This window comes from Abramis brama (assembly GCF_963993115.1).
Source record: "Abramis brama genome assembly, chromosome: 12".
In the NCBI taxonomy this organism is placed as follows: domain Eukaryota; kingdom Metazoa; phylum Chordata; class Actinopteri; order Cypriniformes; family Leuciscidae; genus Abramis; species Abramis brama.
In genome coordinates this window covers 10031833-10058778 of record NC_139974.1, presented here as the reverse complement: position 1 = coordinate 10058778, position 26946 = coordinate 10031833, and the positions used below count along the sequence as shown (strand labels likewise).

The window sequence follows — 26946 nt, the reverse complement described above, 5'->3', positions numbered from 1 at the left end:
ACTCGCCTGGTGTCCCAGAAGTCATTGCGGCCGGTTCCGAGTTCGTTCTTCCAAGGAAGCTTGGCAAGACCGGTCTCCACGAGAACACAAGTCCGTTCTCTGCGTTCTTGGAATTGAGAAACAAGCCTGAGACTCCGAAATCGGCAGAGATAGGCAGGCATTTGCTTAGATGAATTTGTGTCTTTGATATCTGTGTGTGTGTGTGTGTGTTGTGTTGTTGGTGTTAGACTAAATAAATGGTCTTTTAAATATCATCTGCATATCTCCGTTGTGTTGACTAAACATTAGGCCTAATCCAAGTTTATAATTGTGTATCTTTAATTTGATGTTATACATTTTCATCTACACATTAATTATAATTTCAATTGGTTACATATTTCTCATTCTTTAGACAGTTGTTGGAGGAGCAAGATGGTGTTGGAGGTGTTTGATGTTTTGTCAGATGAACCAGTCAGTACCAGTCGTGTCAGTCCTCAACAGTATACAAGGGAGTCTAAATCCTCTAATAGTGCAGTAACAGCCGTCATGCAATTGCTACACATAGTTGATCTCACCCAGTCTACAAAAACACTTACAGTGAGCTCACAGTCACACACATGACATGGTCTGTCTCTGTATTGTTCTGCCTGTGTAGTTGAAGTAATACCAACTAATATGCATTGAATGTAAACTGCGGCTGAACCCTATGCTGCTGTTCTTGAATTCATACAAGTTATTGCTTCAACACTAGTCTGTTTTTTTCCCCTCCGGTCTCGACTTGGTCTCGGTCTTGGTCTCGACTTGGTCTTGGTCTTGACTTGGTCTGTCTTTGTCTTGGTCTTGGTAGTGTCTTGGTCTCGGTTTAGGTGGTCTTGACTACAAGTCTACGCCACACCAGAGGTGGACAAAGTACACAACTTCCTTACTTGAGTGAAAGTACAGATACTACTGGTCAAATATTACTCCGTTACAAGTAAAAGTTGTAAAGACCGATTCTTACTTAAGTAAAAGTACAGAAGTACTCGTTTTTAAAAGTACTTAAGTATCAAAAGTAAAAAGTAAATGTCAGTGCATTGTTTTATTATTGTTGCATTGTTGAATGTAATACTTACAGTACCTTATGCCTCTGAATCTATGCCTGCCCTCATATCAATATCACATTTATTTCTAGAGCACAGTTCCAGTAGTGGGATTGAATATGAGATTGAATAAGTGCATTCAATAACGTCTACAATGGTTTCGGACACCCAAATGGCTGTTCCCTCAAATAATGCCCTTGCCTTAGTTTTTTGGCTTTGACGTCAACCCGACTTTCATTTCCAACCAAAATCCAACATCTGTCCGACGTCGGGTTCTGACGTAATTCTGACGTCGGGTTTTGACGTCAACCCGACTTTCATTTCCAAACCAAAATCATCCCCTGACTGACGTTACTACTTTCTACTCAAGGACCTTGACAGAAATGTAGTGGAGTAAAAAGTATGATATTTGTCTTTCAAATGTAGTGAAGTTAAAGTAAAAAGTTTCCAGAAAAGATAATACTCAAGTAAAGTACAGATACTCAAAAAGTGTACTTAAGTACAGTACTCAAGTAAATGTACTTTGTTACTGTCCACCTCTGCGCCACACACACACACACCAGCTAAACAGAGATTCGATGAAGCAGCAGAGATGGCGAGTCAGGAGCAATCCGATGAAAAGTTGACATTTTCAAGGTGGAGATATAAGCACTACTTCAAATTCATTGAGGTCAAAGGCAAGAACAAGGGGTGGAACGGTACATGTATTCGTATTGAACCGAGAGAGAGAGAGAGAGAGAGTGTGTGTGTGTGTGTGTGTGTGTGAGAGGCGCGGACGCGATCGAACAGTGGAAACATAAAAACATAATCCGTAATTTTGTTTATACAGGACATTCAAACTGCAAAGTGTTTAAGTTACTGCTAATTATAAGGAAAACAAATATATTAATCTGAAATTTAGCAAATTAATTTTCAATTCATTCAGGTACAATGACCAAACATATCTCAAGGTCTTTTTGTCTTTTTATTAATTTAATTAATAAACTAATTATATAAAACATATATAATGTTATATAATGTGCACAGTCAGTGCACTACAAATAAACTGGTTCAATGCCTTTATTAATAAAACTTTTAATAAAAAGTTGAGAGAGGCTGATTTAATTTGCTAGAGTTAAATGCACTTTATATGGTGTAACTGTTTACTTTTCTTACAAAGATAATGCTTGAAGTGCAGGATAAACCTCTTGCTGTCTGTCGACGTGCAATAAATATTGAAAGTTATGTACAAACACCTGTCTGTTTTACTCATTTCAACTAACTTTTTTTTTTTTTAACAGTAACGTAAATAGTTACTTTCCCTGGTAACGAGTTACTTTTATTATAGAGTAAGTTACTAACTCAGTTACTTTTTGAAACAAGTAGTGAGTAACTATACCTAATTACTTTTTTAAAGTAACGTTCCCAACACTGCTCGCTAAAGACTGCTCTCCTGCTGGCACTGGCATCTATCAAGCGAGTGAGGGATCTGCAGGCGCTCTCTGTGAGCCCCTCCTGTTTGCAGTTTGGATTTGGTGACTCTAGAGTCACCCTCAAACCCAGACATGGTTATGTACCCAAAGTGCTCTTAACGCCATTTAGAGCACAGGTTATCACATTATTAGCTCTTCCCCCTTCTGCAGAGGATGGGTAGGCTAATTTGCTCTGCCCTGTCAGAGCACTGAGAATCTATCTGGAGCGTTCTGCGTCTTTTAGACAATCAGAACAGCTCTTTGTCTGCTTCGGTGGCCGATCCAAGGGATATCCAGTCACGAAGCAAAGACTGTCCAGATGGATAGTGGATGCCATATCTCTGGCGTACACCTCAGTGGGTCAGGTTTGCCCTATAGGTATTAGAGCCCATTCGACTAGAGGCATGGCTTCGTCATGGGCTTGGTCCTCTGGGTTTCCTATTCAGGACATTTGTGCGGCGGCCGGCTGGTCCTCGCCTTCCACATTTATAAGGTTCTATAACATGAAAGTACCTTCCCTGCAGGCGAAGGTCCTTTCGGTATGATTAAGACCCGACGGTGTCTGGTCTTATCTACATGTCATGTCACTGTTCATAAGCACATTATCCATTATTATTATAAAATCCGCCTTTTGCCGGTTCTGATATCCCCCATACTTAATAGACCCGATGGTGTCTGGTCTTATTGGTATATTATGTTGGTTTTGAGCTTACTGACATTATATATATTATTAGACCCGACGGTGTTGGGTTCTGGCTTGTTTCTGTGAGCTCAGGAGTCCTGAGCTGCAGTAGGCAACCAGTTACTTATAGTGCGGCGTAGAGTACGATTCTCAAATTGAAACTGAAAATAACAGTTAATTTGCCAGTGTCATATGTATTTTACAGTTTGCAGATGAAGGCTTTGAATGTTAAGGAAAACAACAAAAGGATTAATTAATACTATTGCCTTATGCCATCACACAACTATTTTAGCAAACCAAATATTAAATATATTAATATATAAACTGATAAAAATAAGAGCTTGATATGCTGTGCAAATAGCAAACCATTAGTGGATATGCTTTAACAAGTGTTTTCATACAATGTAAAGTTGAGTTGAGGTAAATATTGGTCCATTGTTATTTTATAAATGGTCCTGCTTTACTTCCTCTGAACCAAACCAACCAGTCAGTTCACCTTAAAAGACAATTGCTGGAGCTGTGAGACTATGTTTATCACCCAAATTGGCCAGCAATTAAGCTCTATTCTAGGCTCTAGGGAAAGGGTGTCAAAATACATTATAGATTGACAAAACACAAGGCTGTATGAAAATCATATTCAGTTTCATAAATTAAATTAAATTATTCAAGCATTTAAAGCTTGGGAAAAGCACTTACAAATACAATACTTCTTCAATAAATATTCTTAAATACACTTTATATTAATTTATCAGTTGATCACAATATCTTAATTGTTTAAGGAACTTGTATTAGGACAATGTACAGTAAAATATCAGGAAGTAATGTTATTGGATAAAACAACAAAGCAGGAAATGTACAATGTCTTCTGAGTAGAAAAGAAGAACAAAGATAACATAAAAAACCCTGCAAGTGCAGCAGCAAAAACAAGAGCAATTAATAAGGTAAGCTATACCAAAAGACAAATAAGCTGTCAAAAAACACACAGGGATAATTTTTCATAGTTTTTATTGTATCTTTGCTGCTGTAAATCAATTACAAGTGTGTAAATGTCAATTTTCATTTTTTTTCTGCAGCAAAACGGTGATACAGGTCCCCAACATCCTCCTGAGAGACTTTAATCCAGCCAGTCTCTTGCATGTGGTACACTGCAAGAGAAAACACTTTGTTATATGGACTTGTGAAGGTATGATGGTAATCATTTCAAGCTGCAGTTTTTCATTAAACATTTCCCTTGTCAAAAGAGGCTCACTATAACATTCTTCATAATACTTATTTTTGTGCACTTACTATTCACTGTTCCTCCAGAGTAGGCATCTCGGTGTGTGGCATGAAATATAGCTCGCTGGGCCAAATCATAGGCTTCTGGCACCGTCAGATCATAACGATAACCACTGTCCATCACACCATAGGCGTAAGAGTTACCAGACCCCGTGGAGAACATGTTCCCACTCAGCCTCAACCCATTGTCATCAACGTAGTATAAACCAGGACCCTGAAATGATCCGTTTTGGCAGAGCAAATACATAAATGTAATGTAATGTTTATTGATTAAGAACACAGTTAAAAGAATATATTGTGAACATTTACTCAGCTGATTTACTCAACAGATTCAGAATTTGCTCACAGTAGCTTTAAGATACGGAAAATGGTAAAACATTTTCATTTTCATTTATTTGAACGAAAGTCCAAGAACCTTTTGTTTTGTTTCATATAGAATTAAGAACTTGCCTTCTTGTCCCAGCCACAGATCATGGTACCCATAGAAAGACCCATGCCCCTATAATTTGCTACCATATTAGCCAGCATCTTAGAGGCAGCAGATACAGAAATCCTTTCCTTGTTCCTCAGCTTGTAAATCCTGAAATAAATTTTGCAATAAGTTCATATAAGTTAAACAGTTTAATTTCGACTTATTCTCATACTATTCAATGGGTTAATCATCTGCAGGAAATAAAGAAAGCTTGTACTTCAAGACAGAGTGTGTCAACATGATTTTAGTGCCCCTACTATGCTTTTTTGGATATTACCTTTCATGTAGTGTGTTATATAGCTGTTTCTGAATGTAAAAGGTCTGCAAAGTTTCAACAAATGGAGTTATTGTCCCCAAAAGAAAGAACTGATTCTGAACTGCCTGAAACAAGTCGTCAGTAATTCCAGTCTCACTTCCTGCACAAACATACGTAGGTTTGTAAAAAATGTGCACAAAGCTAGCCTATTTTCTTCATTGGCTGTGATCAACGTCAACTTTGACCAGCCATGAAACACTGTCGATAGATGTAGCTGAGGCCTGGAAGAGTTTGGTTTGTGTTGTCGACATGTTGAGAAGACGCTGTTATCTGTGCTGCAAAAGCAAATCTACTTTGTTTGTACTTCCAATGGATGAGAGCTTGGGTTCGAATTGATACGGTAAAACCAACGGCATTGTTAATGTTCGTTTCACTGTGTATACAAGTGCTAAGGGAGCCTCTGGAGCTGTAATGGCCTGTGTGTTTTGTGTAAGTGGCAGACCAATCACAATAGACTAGGCCATCTGACCAATCAGAGTAGAGTAGCTCTCTAAAGGTGGGGTTTAAAGAGACCATGGGCTCTATTTTAACGATCTAAGCGCATGGTCTAAAGTGCACTTTTTGCTAGTTTAACGATGGGAAAAATGGTCGGCGCGGACCCGCCTGTGGGCGCACATTACTAACGCGCTCTTTAAATAACAAAAAAAATATTGCGTTTATAGGCATTTGCGCCTATTTGTGCGCCCATGGGCGTGCTGGTCTGAAAATGAGGTGTGTTCAGGCGCATTGCTATTTTGAGGCAACTGAAATAGACTGCGCCATTGACCAACAAAAACCTGGTCTAAAGTCAATGGCGCAGTCTATTTCAGTTGCCTCAAAATAGCAACGCGCCAACAATGCGCCTGAACACACCTCATTTTCAGACCAGCATGCCCATGGGCGCACAAATGGGTGCAAATGCATTTGCTATTTAAACAACGTGGTGCAGGACGTGAAAATGATAACTGCGTCAGACTGAAAATAGCAAAAAACACTTGCGTCGCGCTTGGCACTGCATTGCACCAGGTGTAAGATAGGCCTCATATCCTTGATCGAACCCTTTCAGACACTATGAGTTATAAGTTAAGCTAAGAGTTGATGCTGCAATGTGTATTATGAGAAAATTTGTGTTTTTTGACATTGGATGCATGTAAACCTATTGTAGGAGACTTCCAAAACAAAATTAGTAACCTTTAAAATAGCATAATAATAGGTGCACTTAAATAAATAAAGAATCCAAATCAATCTGGCACCTAGAACGCATTACAAAGAAAAAATACTTTAAGGGGAAAAATATGTCCAATGTAACATAAGGATATTTTGAATACATCTTAAAGATAGTCCTGACATGGCCTATACATTGATTCTCACCTGCACTCTCTGGCCAGGAGTCTCTCCCAGTACACACAATCTGCTGCACTTCCAGACATGGTTCCCAGTAGGTAGGGATTGATCTCAATCACCTTCTTGAACATCTGAGTGCCTGGAAAAAGTAAAGCAGACACGAATTCGGGCTACATTAATTTAAGCATAAAATTCCATGAATGCATGATGTGTGTGTTGGCTAAATCTGCACTCATCAGTAGTGTAAGTGTGTGGTGTTTTAAATACATATTTTCAGACATATTTTAATAATTAAAATATTTTAATTGTTTCTGACAGCATGTCTCTACTGGTAAGCTGAAAGCTCTCTTTGTCTGTCAGTATATGTTTATGTCTCTGTAAAAGTGTTTTATTGTAGGCTATAGAGCTCATCACTTACTAACGTAAGACCCCGCAGAAGCTCTTGAATCCACAGCCACCATCACCCCATGCTGAAATTTAAAGGCCAGAGTGGTGGTGCCATGTTCCAGCTTAATGGTGACCCCCTCAACCCCATCCTCACAGTCCGTAAAAGGTTTTAGAAACTCAGCTGGCTGAAAAAAAGACATCAGATTCAGAACATGGATACTAGTCTAGAAATCATACAACGCTATCAATGCTACTGTATGTTCAACACCCACAAAGAGTTAACAAATGAAGTTTGTAACAAAGTGGTCTGCAGAGATATCACTTTTCATAACTATCATATAAAAACGAGTCATTGATACAATAGTTACAAGAAGCGACTCGTGATTCAGAATGATAATGAAAGATGCAACTCACGTCCACTCCGATCGGAACTGCCAACTCTGGCTCTCGTGCTGCGAAATTATAGTGGCTAACTCTGTCAAGTGAAGCGCTCTCTGGCCTGAACGTGTCTTCTTTCACCCATTCCGATATTCCGCAAACGTCTAGAAGAGCCATTTTCAGTTAATGTGACTACCTGCAACGGATATAGGTCTTCCTTGTTACCCCTCCTTGAAATCGAAACTGAAATAATCATTGTAGTGAATTTCGCATGTGATGCTATTCGTTGCTATAGCCTACTCTAGGCACAGAATGGGTAATGTGGTTATTTTATTTTTTATGTTTTCGACCTATTTTTGTCTTAATAGGTCAAACGTAAAAAAGTCCGTGCTGATTTTTATACTTTATTAAGAGCCAATCCATTTATGTGCACACCTGTATTCGGTGCCAGCCGATAGTTTTACGAAATGTGCAATGTATATATATATATATATATTTCAGCGTAGAAATAAATAATAGTTATAATTTCGTTGGGGGGAAATTTTTGTAGATTAGTTCTATGTGACAATAAATATACTAAAATCACAAGCGAATCAGAGATGAGTATGGTCACTGATGCAATCGGTTACTAGGCAGAAGTTGAAATTCTACGTTCAGTCAGCACAATAATGTAGAGATAACCTGTGCACAACGGGTTTTATTTGTATTCATATTTTTGTAAACATAATAGGCTATATGTAATAAACCAAGGGCTACAGTTGCCTTCGGCTTGCTCCCTTGGGCCTGTAAGGCAGGCTATCATTCTTTGGATGCTCATTTGACTGAATACTGAGTATGTTTAAAGTAAGGAAAATAACCTAATCCATTTACTTTGAGACATATAGAGCAAATATTTCATGAAAATGTTCTCCATGACACTTTCAAAACAGAAAAAAATTTATTTGAAAATTTGCATGTAATATGACATCAGCAAAACATTCCTTTACCCTGAAGCATCTAAACATGTTCTACAAAGAGAGAATGGAATTATCATTGTTAACCAATGTTTACTGAATTGCGGTAAGATTCATATAAACTCTTGAAAAAAACAATATGGTGGCCATAAGTACACATATTGTTTCAATGTAAAATATTGATCTACTGTACTACTTCCATTTTCTGCACAGTCTCCTCTACTAAATCCAGATTCAGATTTATGGTTTGTTCCTCGATGACAGAAGTTGTTCCTTCTGGATATTTGTATTTTCTCTGCCTGTAGGTTGTAAAGATGGAAAATTATTAAGAATATTTTTCTTCATTTGCAAAAGTTAGATATTTGGCAGTGTGTCTATGGCAGTGTGACTGAAATAATGACAAAAGCCTAATCAAATTGAAGAAGAAAAAAAAACTTTTATGCAGAACTGGCTTATGTTTATGTTATTAACCATAACTAGTGTCTCTGTTGACACCTGCCAATACTCACTTGAAAAATATAATGAAAGCATTGCTCACCTTTACCAATTTAATCACTATATCAAAAATCATGCTTTTGTGGACTGTACAGAGGAGATAATGAATAAAAAAGAGACAGAAGGCAGATACGTTTTTTTACCTTTCACTTTTGTAGTTTGAGCTCTCGAATGGTCGTATGTACTCTATCTCATTCTTTCTAATGACACAAAGGTCTACATTGCTTCCAGAACCAAGATCATTCATAATTCCTGCACTTATCGCATCCCGAACCAGCAGTTTTGCCTCCTCCTCCTGTGTACACACACACACACACACACACACACACACACACACACACACACTTGAAATAGTGGATAGGCTTTCCTCTAATTTTCATTGACACTGAGTTACACTTATTTTTAAGTTATGGGGTTGGTGTGGTCTTTACAATGCAGACACAACACATATATGCAAAATATGGCATGACAAATACAAATACATTACACTTCAGCAACCTACTGTCATATTGGGTTTGAAACGGTCTTCAAAGACAGCCAAAGCTGCCAGATCACCGGATCCTACAAGTGAGGTAAACAACACTTCATTGCAGAGCTTTTCCTTTATACAGTGTATGTTTCCAAAAAATTATAACATATAGTTAACTACAAAATATTAGATTTTTATTTTAAAGGGTTAGTTCACCCCTAAATGTAAATTCTCTCATGTTGTTCCAAACCCGTAAGACCTTCGCTCATCTTCGGAACACAAATAAAGATATTTTTTATGAAATCCAAGAGCTTTCTGACCCTCAGACAGCAACATCATAACCACTTTCAATGCCCAGAAAGGTAGTAAAGACATTGTTAAAATGGTACATGTGACTCCAGTGGTGAAGCGACGAGAATACTTTTTGTGCACAAAAAAAACCTAAAATAACGAATTTATTCAACAATTTCTTCTCTTCCTTTACGCTGTTCACGTTGTGCAACACAGTGCAACGCTTCCGGGTTCTACGTCAGAACGTCGACTCACTATTGGCTGAATCCTGCATCAGCATCACATGCACCTGAACAGCGTCGGAGAAGTGAAGAAATTGTTGAATAAAGTTGTTATTTTTGTTCTGTTTTTGCAATGTCTTTACTACCTTTCTGGGCCTTGAAAGGGGTAATGACATTGCCGTCTATAGGGGGGTCAGAAAGCTCTCGGATTTCATTAAAAAATATTTTAATTTGTCTTGAGGGTTTGGAATGACATGAGGGTGAGTAATTAATGAGAGGAATTTTCATTTTTGGGTGAACTAAACCTTTAAGTTCATTTGAAGTGAACTTGCTTGTTGTCTGATCATATGTCTGAACATATTCTTAATGTCTTATGAGTAAGAGTTGCATGAGGAAATTAACATGAGATACCAACCCATTGTTGCAAATGGAGCTTTGTTGACAGAGCCATAGGGACCAACAGTAAAGATATGAGGTCCTGTGCAGTCCACCCCACCTAACAGCAGCATGGCACTGATTTGGCCCTTGTGCCTATATTTTAAAAAAAAAGAATTTTTTTTTTTTTTTTTTTCAGTGAATCAATCACTTTACAATTTAAAGAGATGGTTCGGAGTAATTTCAACCTAGGGTCCTTTGCACCATGACCTCTAGCCAAGCACCACCCCAGAAGCTTTTTTTCCCCGAACATTTTTAAAGTTAGAACTTATTTAGAGATATCAGCCGACTGGCTTAATGCAGGCGCTAATGGATCCAAGGTTGTATCTCGTAAATTACCCCACTAATAATGCCCAGAATGGTATACTTCTACAGTAGTACAAATAGGTTCTGTACTCATAAAACGAGGCATTGGAAAGTTTGTAAGTACATCAGGAGTTTATTTAAATAACACTTGCCTGATGGCTTGTTCTACCGCTAACTTGGACCTCGAGGTCACTTCAGTGATTTGGGAAAAGCTACTCTGGGTTCGAGCTAAATTATGAGCTCAAGCCTCTCCTTGGACAGCATGCCAAATACACGTAACCTTTACTCTGTCAGATTATATGTAAGTGTGAACTTGTTAAATATAAATTAAGAGGCCCCAGTGATATTTATTGATCTGATGGATCTACATTTCATTCAAAGATAACTGCATTTGTTTATGTAATTCATCATTCAACACTATATTTTGTATATATTTCTACCTAGGCAGTAAATTACAGAAAACTAGCTAACTCTCTTCTGACCATCGTAATCAATCTCTTAATAATTTTCCTCTTTTGGAAAGTCATTAAAAAATAAAAAAAGTCATAAATTTTTCTTTGGAGAATCCTGGAAATGCATCCATTTCAGCACTGTTTGTTCAGATCATATAATGAGACCTCTCTCGGTTCTCAGAGTTAAAGTCTTCATAGTTGGGTAAACTTAGTAGTGAATGGAAAACTACATCAAATGTAATTTTTGCATTTCAATTTTCTCAAAAGTTTTGTTTTATTTAGTTTTTATTTTATTTTATTTATTTAGTTTATTCTGCATACACGTTATGTTTAGTGCATAATATATCCAATAGCAAAAGAAAAATCCACAGTAGCATTTCTATGACTTTCCAAAAGACCAAAAAATATCAAGAGATTTATTACAGGAGTTGGAAGAGAGAAAACTTACCAATTTGTCATAACTCCCTCAGCCGTTGTTTTAGAAACACCCTTGCAGATGTGTTAACTAGTTTTATGTCAATTAATGCCAAGGTAATATAACACAATTACAGTGTTGCAAAATGTACACGTAAACATTGCTATTTACAATGTTTATGTGGTTCATCACTGTCTGTGAAAAAGTTCCATAGTGCTATTATGGTAAAACAACAACTCTGAGAAAACAATAGGCCAACATTTGTCCAGTTCTCCAACGCAATCAATCTTTCTACCTGAAAAGAAAGTCCTGCAAAATGCGACTGGCCATGATGAGGCGGGGGTTGCGGCCCATGGAGAGGATCTGGAGAGCGAGATTGGAGCGCAGCATATCTGTCGTTTTCTCTGTATCCGCAGCAGTGCCAGCACCACAACAACTGCAGGAGGCAATGAAACAAGAATAACATTACATCCTTTTAGTGTCTGTCTCCTGGAAAAGTGTTTGCAAAACCTCTGTCAGTAATAGATGCTTACTAAATATTGGGGGCTATATAGTGAATTTTGCTGCAGTTTTTATCTGCCACAACCTCTCCAGATGTTGCCCGAGTATCCGCACCAAGAACTACACCATCCTGAGCAGGAAAGGAATACAGAAAACAGAGAAAAACACTGATTACATGTCATTGTGGCCAATTATTGTACAATAAAGCAAACTGTTGTACCTTGAAAATGACTCCAGCAATTGTTGTTCCAGTTTTTTTAACCTTAAGCTTTGTGCTTTTCTCCGCTGAAACCTGAAGCCTTGAGTTTCTGTTGGCAACAGATTCTGTATGATTACATATTCTGCAGGTTTACAATTTAGCACGTTTATTTGGTGCTTTTTATAATAATGCACGTTTACTACAATTATCTCTTGTTAAAATTATTTGAAAACAGACTTCCAAATTTAAACGACTTTCTGCGTGATTTCCTTTCACTTTCGTTTGCTTGCTTCTACAAACTTTAAAAGAGACGATCTATATGATCAGTTATCACAAATGTTTAAAGCCTAGGCCTACGATTACGACTAACTAGTCTGTAAAACCTACCTTATACAGTTTTCAAAACTGAAGCCACCACTAGCGAGCTCGAGTACGTAAGGAGAAGACATTGTCACCCTTTCACGGCGCAACTGATTATCCCGAATGAAACGATGTCAAACCGAATGGAGGCGCACGCGGTATAAGGAAATTCGTCACGGCTCTCCAAAACCGTCATCAAACAGCGAAGGTGTCCGAAGGTGCAACGTCGACGGTAGAAAAGCCTTAAACAAAACAAAAAAATGAGTGAAATGGGTGTCAATGGCGAATGGCGGTCATCCAAAGTCAGCACAGGGGTAAGACGATCGATTTGAAAAAGTCGGTGTAAAGATATTTTTCGACAAATGTTGTTCAACATTGATCAGCTTTGTATATGTGGGCTAGTATTAATGCATAATATTCACGATTAAAACATACAATCTTGTTTGTAGGCTAAATAAATATCGCCACATTTTTGAGTTAAATGCTAATTGAAAGCGAAAGCATAAGATGCACGAGTTATTAGACTCAAAACACAAGATCCTCAAATCGAAACAATATTGTGCTGATATCTTAATGAATTACATTTTAGACAACAATTATAGCGGTGAGATATGACGGAGGAGTGGTGATTGGATCTGATTCACGAGCCTCTATGGGAGAGTAAGTGTTATTTCTTCTTTCATTGAAGTTACACGTGAACCACTTATCTAATACTGTGGCTATTTATGTTTTCAGAGAATATGTGTCATCAAGAGTGATCAACAAAGTTATCCAGATTCATGACAAGATATTCTGCTGTATGGCTGGATCCCTGGCTGATGCTCAGGCTGTCACAAATGCTGTCATCCATCAGCTCAGTTTTCACAGGTGAGCATTTATCACTTTGACTTTAGCAGCAGTGACAGTAGGCTATAGCCTACACAATTATCCTAGAGACAATAATGGATAAAAGAGCATAAATATTCCCATATACCATAGCAACCAACCTATCATCATCTGTAAACTGATGACTTTACTTTATATTTAACACTAGCTGTTGATAAATTTGTTTTAGCATGCAAATGGAGCAACCCCCCTTGGTCCAATCTGCTGCCGCCATTATGAGGAGCTTCTGCTATACCCATCGAGACGAACTTAGTGCCGGGTTTATTGTGGCTGGTTGGGATCGCAAGAGGGGCCCTCAGGTCTGTAATGTTATTTTTCATTTCATACATCTATTGTGTTGTTAAATTATAAAATATAAATCCTCCTGCGACCCAGGAATAGACTTTTGGCCACTGTAGTGGACATTATATTTTAGTGAATTTCTCCAACTCCATATATGTCACATGACACAACCTGGATGTCCAACAGTTCACATTCAGGACTTTTCAGAGATACCAAATGTTTGGAGGTTTCACCATGAAAACAACTTATCCTTGGTCTTTAAAAATGTCTGACATTAATTTTGTGATCAAATGTAGCACTCTTATGGAAATATGATAATATATTGTAATTTAAATCAGACTACTTTTCAAATTGTATTTCATAAACCAACATCTCAGGAAACCATTATGGGGTTTCAAATAAAAAAAATTACTTTCTGTTACAGAACTGGACATTGATATCATACATGTCCACTGTAGAGGACATAAATGTTTGTCAGGCATTTTGGGAGACACAACAAGTGAATATGGAAATACGTTATACATCAATATTCCTATGAAAGATTAGATATTATTATTAAATTGTTGCTAATTATTACTCTGTCATGGTGTGGTGCAGGCAGAAGAAGGCGAAGGCAAAAAGGCTCCAATACAAACTTTTACTAAATAGAAATTCCAACAGGTACATGCAGGCAGGATATACTCACACACTAAGTACAACAGATAATGGACAAAGACTGACTGAACTGAAGGAACTTAAATACTAACACAGATGAACACTGATTAACTGAACACAGGTGATGTAGATGGTGATGATTAAATAGACACAGGTGCTACAACTGAACTAATAATGACAGTGAAGAAGACACGTGACATGATGACAGGCAGACAAGTCCAATGAAAACAAACTAAACAGAACACAACTGTGACAGATACAGTGTATAGATACATTGCATTAAATGGGAATATTAATTTATGTCCATTTTACCCACATATTGCATAGAGTAAAATGGTGTATCAGTTCATTCTGTTATATCTTTCATAACATAGCTGAGAATCATCTTTAAACAAATTTTAGTTAAAATAAATTCTGAAACCCCAACATTTATTGGTGATTGAAAAAAAAATCCCATTGTTTTTGCCTATACATATAATTTCATATAATTTTATTTTTTAAACAACTGAGTCCTGGTGTCCACTACAGAGGACATAGCATAACATATGAATAAAATATCATTTTTCAAAAATGTTTTTTACCATTTGTTTCTTTTGCTCTAAACAATGTGATGACATGAAAAAAAAAAAAACTAAATTCAAAACATATTTTTTTTCTGGGTCTCAGGATGAAATATAATAAAATTTTATTATTTTTTCAAAGGTGTTCCAGGTGTCTCTTGGAGGCATGATTGTGGAACAGGAGTTTACTATTGGTGGGTCTGGAGGCACCTATATCTATGGATATGCAGATGCCAAATTCAAGCCTGGAATGACCAGAGAAGAGTGTCTCACTTTCACAACAAATGGTATGGATAATTGCAGAGTTTATTTTATACTCTTTGACAGCTGCACTCACTCTCTTTCCATTAATCTGTCCCTCTTACTTTCTTTTTCACTGTGCTTTTTGTCTACAGTAACACAGAACTATTCACATATTATTAATTCTTTCCCTAGCCCTCTCATTAGCTATGGACAGGGACAACGTGAGTGGCGGCGTCGTGCATCTTGCCGTTGTGAACGAGAAGGGTGCAGAGAGGCAGCTGATTCCAGGCAACAAACTGCCTGTTCTACAGCGCTTAGCATAAGTGTCAGCATTTACACCTGCTGTTGTTTTCACTTGTGTGTATTCTTATGAATTTTGCACTGTAAACATTGATCATTACATTAATCAGTCAGTCATTAAAAAGGCCAAAAAGATTATTTTTATGTTTCTTTCTTGTGTATGAGCATGCTTATGTCTAACAGTCTTTATGTAGCCTGTCATAAAATCATTTGTATTCTTTGTAATAAACCCAAATATTGGGAAAAATGTTTTCCGAAATAGCTCAAGTTGATTTTATTAGATAAATTTGCTTATATGCTGTTATTCATAGTTAATGAGTCCAGTACATGATACAGTTCAAATAGCACGTTCTACATGCTTTATAAAACAAAAATCTGAACACTCATATTTACTAAAACCAGAAATTCATGGTACATAAGTGATAAAGGAGATAGCGAACTTTTACTTTAACATCTGTTAAAGTGTTTTTGTTATATGTGCCTCAAACTTTTAGATACAATTTTATATAAAAACAGACAATATAGAAAACATTAATATCAGTTTCAGTTATGTACCTGAATATAATTTGTTAGTCAAATTTACTTGAATGAAAAGTTATTACAAATATTTTATACCACTCTGCATCACATGTAATGATGTCACCACTATAGTTAATTTCTAATTGGTTAAATTTGGTGTTACAACTCAACTCATGTTACAAAAATCCCTGCAAAGGCTCTTAAAGGGATAGTTCACCAAAAAATTCTGTCATCATTTTCTCACCCTCAAGTTGTTTCAAACCTGTGTGAATTTCTTTTTTCAGCTGAACACAAAAGAAGATATTTTGAAGAATATGGGTTACCAGACAGTTGATGGACCCCATTGACCGGAAGTCAGTGTGGACCATCAACTGTTTGGTTACCCGCATATTCTTCAAAATATAAAATATTAATTAAAGTCATTTTTTGGCAACTTAAATTCAAAATATACAATTTAAAATATTAAACAGCAAGAATTTACAATGTCAAGTTTGGTGGTGAGGGGCAAAGCATGCTCAGTTTGATCAAGGTTTATGCACTTTTTGTTGTTGGCAAAACATGTTTTAGCTCTAGTGTTTTTGATTATATTTTGTCGTGTAAGAGTTATGTTTCAAGTCACCATATAGTGTTTTCTTCAGTGAGATCTCTTTCATTTCAGCACATATACACAATGTGCTTTGGAAGTAATTCTATTGAACTTATTCAGTTGGAAAAAATAAGAGAGTTCTATCCCTGTTATAAAATATAAATGTGTATTAGCTTAAAATACAAGCTGACTGAATGTGGATCTAAGTAAAAAGCATAATTAATTTTTAGTTTATATAACTTATTATATTGCGCTCAATGGAAGCACAGACCAACTTTAATCTTAATTTTTAATCTTAAAGTTGAGCCAATTCAAATATGCCTTGATCCTGAAGCTGGTTGCCTCAAGTTTTTTTTTTAGTTTTTTTTTACAGTGTACATTTTTTGGGGGAAATGTTAATTTTAACAGGCACATTTGTGTTTGGTTAGGTATTTAACACACAAGAACTTCAATTAAGTCATTGTTTCAATTAAAACAAGATTTGTTTGAATGGGCTCTGGTCTTGATACAGGAATTGAAACTTTTCCTCAATATAATTAAGTTTATTGATCAAAATATTTTTTAGTGACGGAATGCTGCTTTGCACAAAATGTTCTTTATTCTTTACATTTAAAATTTCAATTCAAGGTTCTAAATGGCAAGGTTTTTAAATACATGTAGCCTAGTTCTTCTATGACATAAAGCTGCGAAAATCCCTTTTTGGCTCTTCAATGCATAATTGCTAAGAGTCTATGTGCAAAATGACAGTAAATGACAGAAAGAAAACAACTTATTTAAATGACTTGATATTTTGATATTTTAAACCAAACAATGGTTGAGCAGGTGGCGTAAAATGAGGACGTGTAGGCTATGCAGTTTGTGCGGACAGTCACAGAAGCGCAGCTCAGCGTCGTGACGCATTAGCACGAAAGTGAAAGTAGGCTGCGTTGTCTCTTTGCCGACACATTTCAATCAGTTTTTAAAGAATTAAACCGCGTAACCAAATATTTTGTAATTGTTAATACAGCTGTACCGAAGCGATCACAGTCAGACACGATGCAAGGGAGTAATAGCGACTGTGGCGGGTCCAAAGGACTCAAAATGGGAGTAAGTCGATCTCAGTGATTCCGTCAAACAGAATAATGTTGCTTTTCTATTGTATTTTTTCCCATAATTAAATATTTAACGCATTTTCCCTTGTATTCTATCTGTAGACGACAATAATAGCCATAGAGTTCGATGGTGGAGTAGTGCTTGGTTCCGACTCTAGAGTTTCTGCAGGGTGAGACTTAGCCTATCGATGGACGCTGACATCTTGCTCTGCCACTAATCTATAAAATACGTCTCTGGGTCTTTAGATTCATGTATTGTCTTACTTTAATATTCGTCTTGTTGTTGTTTCCCCCAGGGAGACAGTGGTAAATCGTGTGATGAACAAGCTCTCACCCCTACATGACAAGATCTACTGTGCTCTGTCTGGATCAGCAGCGGATGCTCAAACCATTGCTGAGATAGTCAACTACCAACTGGATGTGCACAGGTAAAAAAAAAACTTTCATACAGAAAATATTGCACTTATAGGTACGCAACACATTTTATATTGCTGAACTTTCTCTGTCTGTAAATCTGTTTATCAGCATTGAGGTGGACGAGGAACCCCTGGTGTGCTCAGCAGCAACTCTTGTGAAAAACATCTCTTACAAATACAAAGAGGAACTTTCTGCTCATCTCATTGTGGGTGGATGGGACAAGAAAGACGGGGGACAGGTACGAAGTGGTTATTTATGTTTACACGCAGACCAGGGCTGGACTGGACTGGGACAAAAAATCGGCCCTGGAATTTTGGCCCAGACCGGCCCATTACATATGATCATAAACACAATCGATCTTTGCACACCGTTGAATATGTATACCAACTCCTATTCCTTAAAGGAACACGTCGACTTTTTGGGACTTTAGCTTATTCACCTTATCCCCCAGAGTGACGCACCCACCGCTAGCCTATAGCTTAGCACAAATACTGGAGTTAAATGGCTCCAGCTAGCATACTGCTCCCAATAAGTGACAAAATAACAGCAACATTTTCCTATTTATGTGATGATTTGTATAGTCACAGCGTGTACAAATAACAAGGTCACATAAGACACAGCCATCTTCTAACCGTATACATACTGGGAACTATATTCTCAGAAGGCAAAGCACTGCTATTTGGGCGGAGTGATTTGCTAGCAGCACCTGAGGAAGCCCCATGGTGAGGAGCAGAGAGTTCGCTCAGAGCTGAGTAAATCACTCCGCAGAAGTTGCAGTGCTTCGCCTTCTGAGACAGCGTAACAGTTTAATGGTCTACATCAAAAATAGAGCGAGCTTTGGTGGAAACTAAGAGAATATTAAATTACTACAATAATTTCATGCTGATAGGACAAAAATGGACATTTACACACAAACTGACCACCAACCGCAGATGCCATCTTTACTTTTTTAGCTCAGCTGTCACAGAATGAAAAGCACAGGTTTCTGGGATATCAAAGGCAGCGAAGGATACATCTATTCTGCCTTCAAAAACCGATGAGATAAAGGTATCTCGGGAAACAGAAGTGAAGCTAACATTGAATTCAGACATGCCTTGATGCTTGAAATGCAACCTCCGAAGGCAGCATTTTTAAGATTTAGGATGCAGCCATTGTGGCTATGCAGCATAGTCGACTAGTTAAAATTCTATGCGATAACATTTTTGTCGAGCTTCAACCACTCCTCTGCATTCATACACAAATATGTAACTGGACATTCTTTTTTTGACGTCAATCCTATCAAATTTCCTATCAAATGAGACCCCATAGCTCATAATCAAACTCTTTGGACATTGATGAAAGTTGTTCAATTTTCAACTTTTGTTCAACAGATATCTGGGCATAATTTTACATAATTTGCAAAGATGTTTATATATATTTTGAATCCAAAAATATATTTGTTTATCTGTTAATGGTGAATCTTATTTTATTTGGTGAATTTCATATGCACCATGTTTAAGGTTTTTATGGATATATTTGTTATGTTTATTGACTGGTAGCTATATTTGTTAAAAATATTGATAATAAAAAATCTATATACAATTATAGATTGCTAAAGAGAAAAGTACAACTTTGAACTGCTGCCTTAATTTTATTTTATTTCTTCCATTTTACTCCATTTATTATTATTTTTTACTTCTTAAACCCTATGCAGTCTTTTTGAGTGTCTTGTTTTATCTGTAAATTCTTTGTGTTGTGTGTTTACCATTCAATTAAAAAAGATCAGATAGCTAAAAATGTCAAATAAGATAGGATCACCATATGAATCTGGATAAGGAAGAACACTGATTTTATGTCCTCTCAGTAATGGATTTTCATTAATTTTTAACAAAATTTTTTAAGTATTGCTTGAGTAGATGTTTAATGAATGTACCTCATTACTATGTGTTTGTCTTTGCAGGTCTATGCGACCCTTAATGGGTTAATTACCAGACAACCATTTGCAGTGGGTGGCTCTGGAAGTTTTTATATCTATGGCTTTGTGGACGCTGAATACAGACCACGCATGACCAGACAGGAGAGCCAAGAGTTTGTGATCAACAGTGCGTCACATATAAATCAGTTTTCTTTCTATAGTTAGATTTCAAGAGTCACATGCTTTTCTTAATTGTTTTACCAGAGCAATTTACTGGCTAAGGGATCCACTTAGGTTAGGCCTACTTAAAATACTGTGCCTATTATCATGAATGTCAGTGTGTGAAAAGTCAACAACATTTTTTTGGCTTAAAGGTATAGCGGAGGATTTTTTACTTCCGGGTGGATCACCTATACTATTGGTCCTCCTAATTGTCAATCAGTCTGGTGAATCAATCAAACTTATTCAAAAAGTGGAGAGGGTGGGTCTTATCTAAAATTCGGAAAGATCCTCCGCTATACCTTTAAAATTCTTTCCAAAATGATATTATGTGCAGTATTTGGATTGTGAATCTTTTCTAATTTACAATGTGCCTTGTACTTCAAGGTCTGTCACTGGCAATGAGCAGAGATGGTTCCAGCGGGGGTGTGGCCTACCTTGTTACCATTGACAGTGAAGGCGTGGAAGAGAAATGTGTTCTCGGAAACCAGCTTCCTACATTCTATGATCCACATATAATGGAGCCATCCAAGGCAGCAAAAGTGTGAACAAAAATTATGTTTGATGCATTTGTATGGTTTATCAATAAAAACGTTCACTCTTTTTTTCTTTGTGCAATGTTCATCTTTTAATATTTTAGTCCCCTTGATGCACCTAGCAGATAATTGTTCTAAGGAAAATGAAAACATTTCACAAGAACATATTGGTATAATAAACAGAATGACAAAATGAGTAATGAAACACAAATATAGGTGTATATTCACATACAGTATCTTATTGACAATACACAAATCAATTTTGCCATTGATTGCTGTTTTATATTTCACTGCCTTTTCTGTTGTCTTAGACTTTCAGGCAAGAGAGCATTAATTGACTTAATGTTTAACGTTCAAAGTTCATTCAAAGTGGAAAAAATATAAATGGTTAGCCAACGAAAAGCAAATGTTTAATGAATACAATGCTATTTTAAAATGAAACGAATTCTGTTTCATTGTGAATATGCTGCCTGTTATTATAAATAGTAATGTATTCTTGGAAAATGCTTATAATAAGAAACTCATTCCTGTTTGACCTCCTCCTCGTCTACTTCTTTTTCCTCAGTGAAGAGCCTCTCTCTCAGTTTATAGTAATTGCCTTTCTTCTCCATCAGTTCCTGATGTGTCCCTTGCTCCACAACCTCCCCTTTGTCGATCAAAATGATCTGGTCTGCCCTTTCAATTGTTTTCAGCCTATGTGCAATCACTAGCAAGGTCTGGTTGGGATGACGGGCCAGCGCATCCTGAACCTATTAATGGAATAAACAATGTGGTATAAAAAAGTAGGTGAAAAGTTGTTGAGATAAGTATCAATGGGCTTATTTTTCAGTAATACAACAGATTCACCAGAGGTTATTTTGAAATGTAGTAAAGTAGAGGTGACAAAAAATGTACCATGCGTTCGCTCTCAGTGTCCAGGCTGCTGGAGACCTCATCCAGTATGAGCACCTGAGGTTGTCTGATTAGAGCTCTGGCAATAGCAATGCGCTGCTTCTGACCCCCAGAGAGAAGACAACCACGCTCTCCAACATCTAATGCACATAATACCCATACACAGATTTAATGAAAGGTCCTAACAACTGAAGTAATATGCCAAAATAAATAAGAGATATGGTATGTTAAATACTCTACATTTGAAAATATCATTTCCATAGAGTCAAATAGTAATTGCAATGCATTTATTAGCATGCATAAATGGAAGAATGATTCTTTAGCTGTACCTGTGTCATATCTTTTTTCTAGTCGACTGATGAAATCATGGGCATTGGCATCTTTGGCTGCATCCTCCACCTTTTTCTGATCACAATCAGTCAAACCGTAAGCTATGTTGTCCCTGATGGAGCCAGAAAAAAGCACAGGGTCCTGACCTACCATGGCCACCTATAGGTATAAATGAGCAAGAATATTAGAGTCAAATAATTTCACAATGGACATACTAATGCAATGCGATGATTTAATAATCCCGAAATGACCTTCTGGTGCAAATATTTGTGCTGGTAGTTCTGCAGTGGCTGTCCATCTAACAGAATATGTCCCTGTTGAGGCTGGTAGAATCTCTCCAGCAGACTCACACAGGTGCTCTTCCCCCCGCCTGACATTCCCACCAGAGCCGTCATCTGACCCGGCTTCAACTCCAGAGAGAAGTTCTGAAATCAATCAATCAATCAATCAATCAATCAATCAATCAATCAATCAATCAATCAAGCACAGCATATTAATTAAAACAAATATACAGTATACAATATACAAAGACATTTATTTGGAGATATATAGGAAATATAAAATATAAAGGTTTACTAAGTGACTAAAAATAAAAAGCAACTCAAAAGTTACATTATTTAGAGTAATCTAATTATCTAACTATATTTAGATTAATCCACAAAATAAGAAACAATTTTGCATATATTGTTTATAACATAGCTAATATGCACATTCTGAGTGCACTGTACCTTGAGGGCTGGTTGATCAGGTCGAGTTGGGTAGAAGAAGGTGAGGTTGTTGAAGTGGACTTTGCCAGTCAAGGTTTCAGGATGAAGACTTCCATCTATGCCCACTTGTGGCTTTCTGTCCAGGTACTCAAAAACTTTAGCAGCCGCACCCACGGAGTTTAGCATGTTAGAATACATGTAGACAAGAGACTGTGGAAAGACAGAACAAGAGTTCACTGATTGCACAGAAACAAAATATTGAAAATAGCGCCAAATTTCGATTGGGATTTATAATATTATATGGATGAAATTTTTACTAAAGGCCATTTTACACTACACTGGCAGACACAAACCAACGCAACAGTTACCTGATTACAGCACTTCTCAGACATTCTAATTCCAATTTCAGCATGATCAATTGGTGAAAACAAACTCCAACAGACTCCAAAAAGAGTAACGCTCTGACAAAACCTGTCTGTCTGTGTCTGTTGCCATCTGTCGGCATCTGACAGTGAAGTGTGAATTGGCCTTAAAACACTAAAATGAGAGTTCTTGTCTGGATGTATATATAAACATTATGTAACTAATTAAGCAAATTAATTTATTAAGATTAAGGATCACATTTAACACTGCTACTATACACTATTCGTTCTGCAGTTTCTGACCTTAATTCACTAATTCACTTTTTATGTCATATAGTATCTGACGATGGTAAAAATAAAAACATTCAGGGTACATACATGATATAAAAATAATAATAATTATATATATATATATATATATATATATATATATATATATATATATACAAACCACAATTTCCAAAATTTTCATCATTTCCATATTGGAAATATTATTTTATTCAAATTGATTTAACCACAAAATCAGTGAAAATCAAATATACCTGACCTCCCCAGGACAACTATTTGGGTTCAGATAGGGCTTTGAATGAATGCACCAAGAAAGAGACAGTGGCTATATCAAAACAAAATGAGTCCAAACCCTGATGTATGATCCCAGGTCAGCCTGGTAGAGGATGAAGGACACAAGGTTGCCTGTACTCATGCAGCCTGACTTGATGAACTGACGCCCGTAGTACATCATCAGAACTTGAATTCCTAATGACATCAGCTGCAAATATAATAAAATACAGTAAAATAAAACCTAATGCTATATGACTGATGATGCAAAGAAAAATCTATCATTGTGTACAGCTTATAGAAAAGTTTACTGTTGAGCAGAGTGTTAACTATGATGTGATTTATTTGACTTAATCTATTGTATATTTAACCTACTGTACTTATATTGAAATATATTGCAATGTATGATAACATTGTATTTTACTATATGTTAACTATTAGAAATATATTAAAATAATATATTTAATTAAATATATTAAATACATTTTATATATTACATATGAATGATATAAGGATAGAATCCTATGCAGTAAACCCACCCGTCGCACTAATAGGTAGATGGCCCTCACTGTATCTCTTCGAGTCTTCAGGTTGTGAGTGTCAGTTAATCGGTCGTCATAACGACGGGCTTCACTGGGTTCCATGCGGAAACTGCGTACAGTCCTCACCCCGGCAACCACTTCTCCTGCTGTCTCATTGGCTCTGGCCACCGAGTCCTGAACTTCTTTTGATAATTGCTGCACAGCGAGATGGTTTTGGTTCAGTGTAAACATTTAAAAGAAAAAATCGTTCAAAAATGAAAAGAAACAGAGATACAGAGGATGTATTCATCAAGAGTGGGTGAAGGGTCCACAATGTGAAATGTTAATGAAGCAAGACTTGGTGAAAAAGAGGACAAAAGTCAGAATGAGATGCCTAAACTTGTTCAGTGGTGATCTAAAATGTGCTTTAAAATTACTGTCATTTCAACTCTGATTTACCCTGGAAATCCAGAGTTCTCGCGAGAGCACAAGTTGAATTTGCTCAGCGAGTTTACTCTGGTGTAGAGTAATGATGCTCATTAAATGTGCCCTTGTATCCGAGCAGCACCAATCACATCGGGTTATCTGATATAGGCGGGCCAGAGGCGAGCTAAACAGAAGACGACAGCGCTGTGACATCGAAGTCATTTAGTAAACAAGATGGCTATGGATGAACACCAGTTGTTTGAAACGGCTTTGGACGCTACAATGAACGAGTTAGACTTGGCTTTTTATCTAAAAGAGGAACAGAAGACGCCGCTCGAATCGTTCCTTTGCAAGAAGGATGTTTTTGCTGTTTTGCAGACCGGATACGGTAAGAGTCTAATCTACCAGTTAGCTCCGCTGGTAGCTAAGCGATGTTGTGATTGGTCGTAGTGTTTTCCAATTGCGTGCAGTGAGATTTTCAAATGCATGCTTGGTGCCGCCCCTCGAGCTGGCCGATTTTCATTAGTCGACGCCAGACCATTAATCTTTCAGATTTGGGTCTGGATTTCCAGGCTAACTTTACATTGCTATATTTAAATACCTTAATCAGTTCATCTGACCTGATAGTGTGTGTTGTAAATCTTTTGAGTGATGGCAATCAGCGGGGCTTCGATGAAAGTGACCAGTGTGAGTTTCCAGGACAGGCTGACCATCAGATAAAGGACACCAACACTTTTAATTAAGCTGCGCAGAAGGATGTTCACATTCATTGCCACTGATTGGCTCATTAACTTGGTGTCGACAGACAGACGTGATGTCAAGTCCCCTGACAAATAAAAAACAGTTTGAGATAATAATTGAAAACAAACGCTTCAAATTTGTGTTCTTTGCATGTATTTAAAATATTTACCTCTTGAGCAACTAATTAATCCTACCTGTCTTTTTATCCTCAAAAAATCCTATCTCCTGTTTGACCAAAGAATTAAAGAGCATAACACGAACTCTCTTGTTCAGTCTGGACAGGGTGCACATAAAGAGACCTCCACGCAACCCAGAGGACAAAGAGCTATGGATCAAGATAATATTCAAACATATTAATTTAGCCTATATCTTCCAACACACAGGACCGTTTTTGACACAACCTTTTGACACAATCATAAACTGTGATTGCTCACAGATTACTTTTAAATAACATTCAGTACCTGCCCAGTGAGAGGAGCCCCATGAGAAAGATTGCTGACATGAAGCTGTTTGGTTGGTAATGTTCTCCCAGGATGTCTATGACCTTTCCCGTGTAATATGGGATGCACATATCACCTTTAAAATACAAAAAGAAGAAAAGCATTTACAGTTTTAAACTTAATTTTAAAGTTCTGTTTGCAAAGTCTTTCTCTTAATCCATACTTACATATGACCGCAAGAGCAAGAAACACAAACGCTCCACTCAGCAAGGGGGCGTCGGGCTTGGAATAACGGACCACTCGCATGAAGAGCGCCCGGTTTCTCTGTTTCGTCTCCGCGCATTCTGAACTTTCCGCTTTCCTTTTTGTGTCTGGAAAACTTACTTCCCAGAACAAACACGCTATAAGTGTTGCAGCTGTGGAAGTAATAGTTTTTCCAGGGCAAGACAAAGACCCGCTCCAGTTCTCCGGCTGAGTGTTCATGAGGAGCGTCAGTCCGCTTTCATAAACCGGACACATCAAGCATGTCACCGCTACGCAGCGCCGCACGGACGCATCTTTCCAGCTGCCGAGCAGAAAACACCTGAGACTTACCCACTTCACACCAGCCGTGAACCAGAGTTGAGTCAGGAGAAATACACTGCTGTTATTCTTTAAAAAAGCATTTGTGCTGTAATGTAACAAACAACTTATCGCCAGGTCCATGAGCAGCGCTTTTGCATGTTGCATCTTGAGCTCCATCGTGCGATTATTTATTTCTAAACTAAGACTAAGAATAAAAGGAATTTTGTCCTTTAGGAAGACTACAAGCTATAGCCCATGTTAGGATTGTTCTCATTCGCATTTTCCTTGCGATTTTCTACTTTCGGTTTCATTTAGATGGGGATTTCCGTGAGGAGTAGGCAAGATTTAATTAATTCTGGCCAATTCTGGTGCAATATAAATAAGCTTATCATTGTTTTCAAATATCATTGTATTTTAAATTAAAATAGCCAATCAGCTTACACTTATGTTTTTATAAATAGACTTACATTGTTTGTTTTTGTATTTTCACAACAGTTTTGCATATCATCATTATAGCCTAGGTATAGGCTATAGGCTAAATAATGACAAAAAGCAAAAATAGACCTACAAAAACAAACAATGCTGTCTATTTATAAAAAGTTCTTCCTGCTTCTGTTTGTGCTCTTGTGATACAAATAGCTTGTTAAAAGAACAAGAAAACAAGAAGATAATCTAAAAATACATTGAAGCAGTGAATAGCCTAGCCTATATGCTACACTCTGAAGCATATGTTCAATCAAAAAACATTTAGGTGTTTCATTATTAGGGGTTTATTTTA

The 26946-nt window shown here is 37.1% G+C and overlaps 5 protein-coding genes across 6 annotated transcripts; 2 read left to right on the top strand and 3 right to left on the bottom strand.

Moving 5' to 3' along the window:
* Window positions 1-3917: 3917 nt before the first annotated feature.
* Window positions 3918-8110, bottom strand: LOC311093070 (proteasome subunit beta type-8-like). Its single transcript, XM_084130187.1, has 6 exons — window positions 7382-8110; window positions 6999-7152; window positions 6608-6719; window positions 4920-5049; window positions 4479-4683; window positions 3918-4336 (listed from the first exon to the last, which is right to left on the bottom strand). The coding sequence occupies exons 1-6, from the start codon at window positions 7520-7522 to the stop codon at window positions 4248-4250; spliced, it is 831 nt and encodes a 276-aa protein (XP_083986313.1). The 5' UTR covers window positions 7523-8110; the 3' UTR covers window positions 3918-4247.
* Window positions 8111-8259: 149 nt separating this feature from the next.
* LOC311093071 (proteasome subunit beta type-7-like) lies at window positions 8260-12595 on the bottom strand. The gene is made up of 8 exons (XM_084130188.1): window positions 12470-12595; window positions 12104-12191; window positions 11916-12013; window positions 11678-11818; window positions 10190-10305; window positions 9296-9354; window positions 8937-9088; window positions 8260-8597 (listed from the first exon to the last, which is right to left on the bottom strand). Exons 1-8 carry the CDS (start codon window positions 12529-12531, stop codon window positions 8483-8485), a joined length of 831 nt encoding a protein of 276 aa, XP_083986314.1. The 5' UTR covers window positions 12532-12595; the 3' UTR covers window positions 8260-8482.
* A 21-nt stretch (window positions 12596-12616) lies between these two features.
* psmb12 (proteasome 20S subunit beta 12) lies at window positions 12617-15622 on the top strand. Its single transcript, XM_084130192.1, has 6 exons — window positions 12617-12756; window positions 13032-13102; window positions 13178-13309; window positions 13497-13626; window positions 14966-15110; window positions 15259-15622. Exons 1-6 carry the CDS (start codon window positions 12703-12705, stop codon window positions 15387-15389), a joined length of 663 nt encoding a protein of 220 aa, XP_083986318.1. The 5' UTR covers window positions 12617-12702; the 3' UTR covers window positions 15390-15622.
* Window positions 15623-17305: 1683 nt separating this feature from the next.
* On the top strand, window positions 17306-20695 carry psmb9a (proteasome 20S subunit beta 9a). 2 transcript variants are annotated; one of them, XM_084130191.1, is made up of 7 exons: window positions 17342-17387; window positions 17478-17557; window positions 17665-17732; window positions 17859-17990; window positions 18088-18217; window positions 19919-20060; window positions 20480-20695. In XM_084130191.1, exons 2-7 carry the CDS (start codon window positions 17507-17509, stop codon window positions 20638-20640), a joined length of 684 nt encoding a protein of 227 aa, XP_083986317.1. In that variant the 5' UTR covers window positions 17342-17387; window positions 17478-17506; the 3' UTR covers window positions 20641-20695. The 2 variants fall into 2 exon arrangements, with proteins under 2 accessions (XP_083986316.1, XP_083986317.1); XM_084130190.1 differs by having other exon boundaries at window positions 17306-17557.
* A 9-nt stretch (window positions 20696-20704) lies between these two features.
* On the bottom strand, window positions 20705-26476 carry tap2a (transporter associated with antigen processing, subunit type a). The gene is made up of 11 exons (XM_084130171.1): window positions 25832-26476; window positions 25626-25740; window positions 25359-25489; window positions 25044-25249; window positions 24016-24213; window positions 23559-23687; window positions 22578-22766; window positions 22101-22274; window positions 21849-22008; window positions 21523-21659; window positions 20705-21377 (listed from the first exon to the last, which is right to left on the bottom strand). The coding sequence occupies exons 1-11, from the start codon at window positions 26343-26345 to the stop codon at window positions 21150-21152; spliced, it is 2181 nt and encodes a 726-aa protein (XP_083986297.1). The 5' UTR covers window positions 26346-26476; the 3' UTR covers window positions 20705-21149.
* Window positions 26477-26946: the final 470 nt, after the last annotated feature.

Bases quoted from the DNA above. Each gene is read 5' to 3' on its own strand.
- LOC311093070 (XM_084130187.1), bottom strand. From the start codon at position 7,522: ATGGCTCTTCTAGACGTTTGCGGAATATCGGAATGGGTGAAAGAAGAC. The intron at 5,050-6,607 runs GTGAGAATCAAT...AATTTATTTCAG, and splicing joins CTCCTGGCCAGAGAGTGCAG to GATTTACAAGCTGAGGAACA. The intron at 4,684-4,919 runs GCAAGTTCTTAA...GGATCATTTCAG, and splicing joins TCTGTGGCTGGGACAAGAAG to GGTCCTGGTTTATACTACGT.
- LOC311093071 (XM_084130188.1), bottom strand. From the start codon at position 12,531: ATGTCTTCTCCTTACGTACTCGAGCTCGCTAGTGGTGGCTTCAGTTTT. The intron at 12,192-12,469 runs GTAGGTTTTACA...TGTTGCCAACAG, and splicing joins AGTTTTGAAAACTGTATAAG to AAACTCAAGGCTTCAGGTTT. The intron at 9,355-10,189 runs GTTGGTATCTCA...CCTCACTTGTAG, and splicing joins AGCTCCATTTGCAACAATGG to GATCCGGTGATCTGGCAGCT.
- psmb12 (XM_084130192.1), top strand. From the start codon at position 12,703: ATGAGTGAAATGGGTGTCAATGGCGAATGGCGGTCATCCAAAGTCAGC. The intron at 12,757-13,031 runs GTAAGACGATCG...ATTACATTTTAG, and splicing joins CATCCAAAGTCAGCACAGGG to ACAACAATTATAGCGGTGAG. The intron at 13,627-14,965 runs GTCTGTAATGTT...ATTTTTTCAAAG, and splicing joins ATCGCAAGAGGGGCCCTCAG to GTGTTCCAGGTGTCTCTTGG.
- psmb9a (XM_084130190.1), top strand. From the start codon at position 17,507: ATGCAAGGGAGTAATAGCGACTGTGGCGGGTCCAAAGGACTCAAAATG. The intron at 17,733-17,858 runs GTGAGACTTAGC...TGTTTCCCCCAG, and splicing joins GACTCTAGAGTTTCTGCAGG to GGAGACAGTGGTAAATCGTG. The intron at 20,061-20,479 runs GTGCGTCACATA...TTGTACTTCAAG, and splicing joins CCAAGAGTTTGTGATCAACA to GTCTGTCACTGGCAATGAGC.
- tap2a (XM_084130171.1), bottom strand. From the start codon at position 26,345: ATGGAGCTCAAGATGCAACATGCAAAAGCGCTGCTCATGGACCTGGCG. The intron at 25,490-25,625 runs GTACTGAATGTT...CTTGATCCATAG, and splicing joins GGGCTCCTCTCACTGGGCAG to CTCTTTGTCCTCTGGGTTGC. The intron at 24,214-25,043 runs GTCAGATGAACT...CTCGCTGTGCAG, and splicing joins TTTACAACACACACTATCAG to CAATTATCAAAAGAAGTTCA.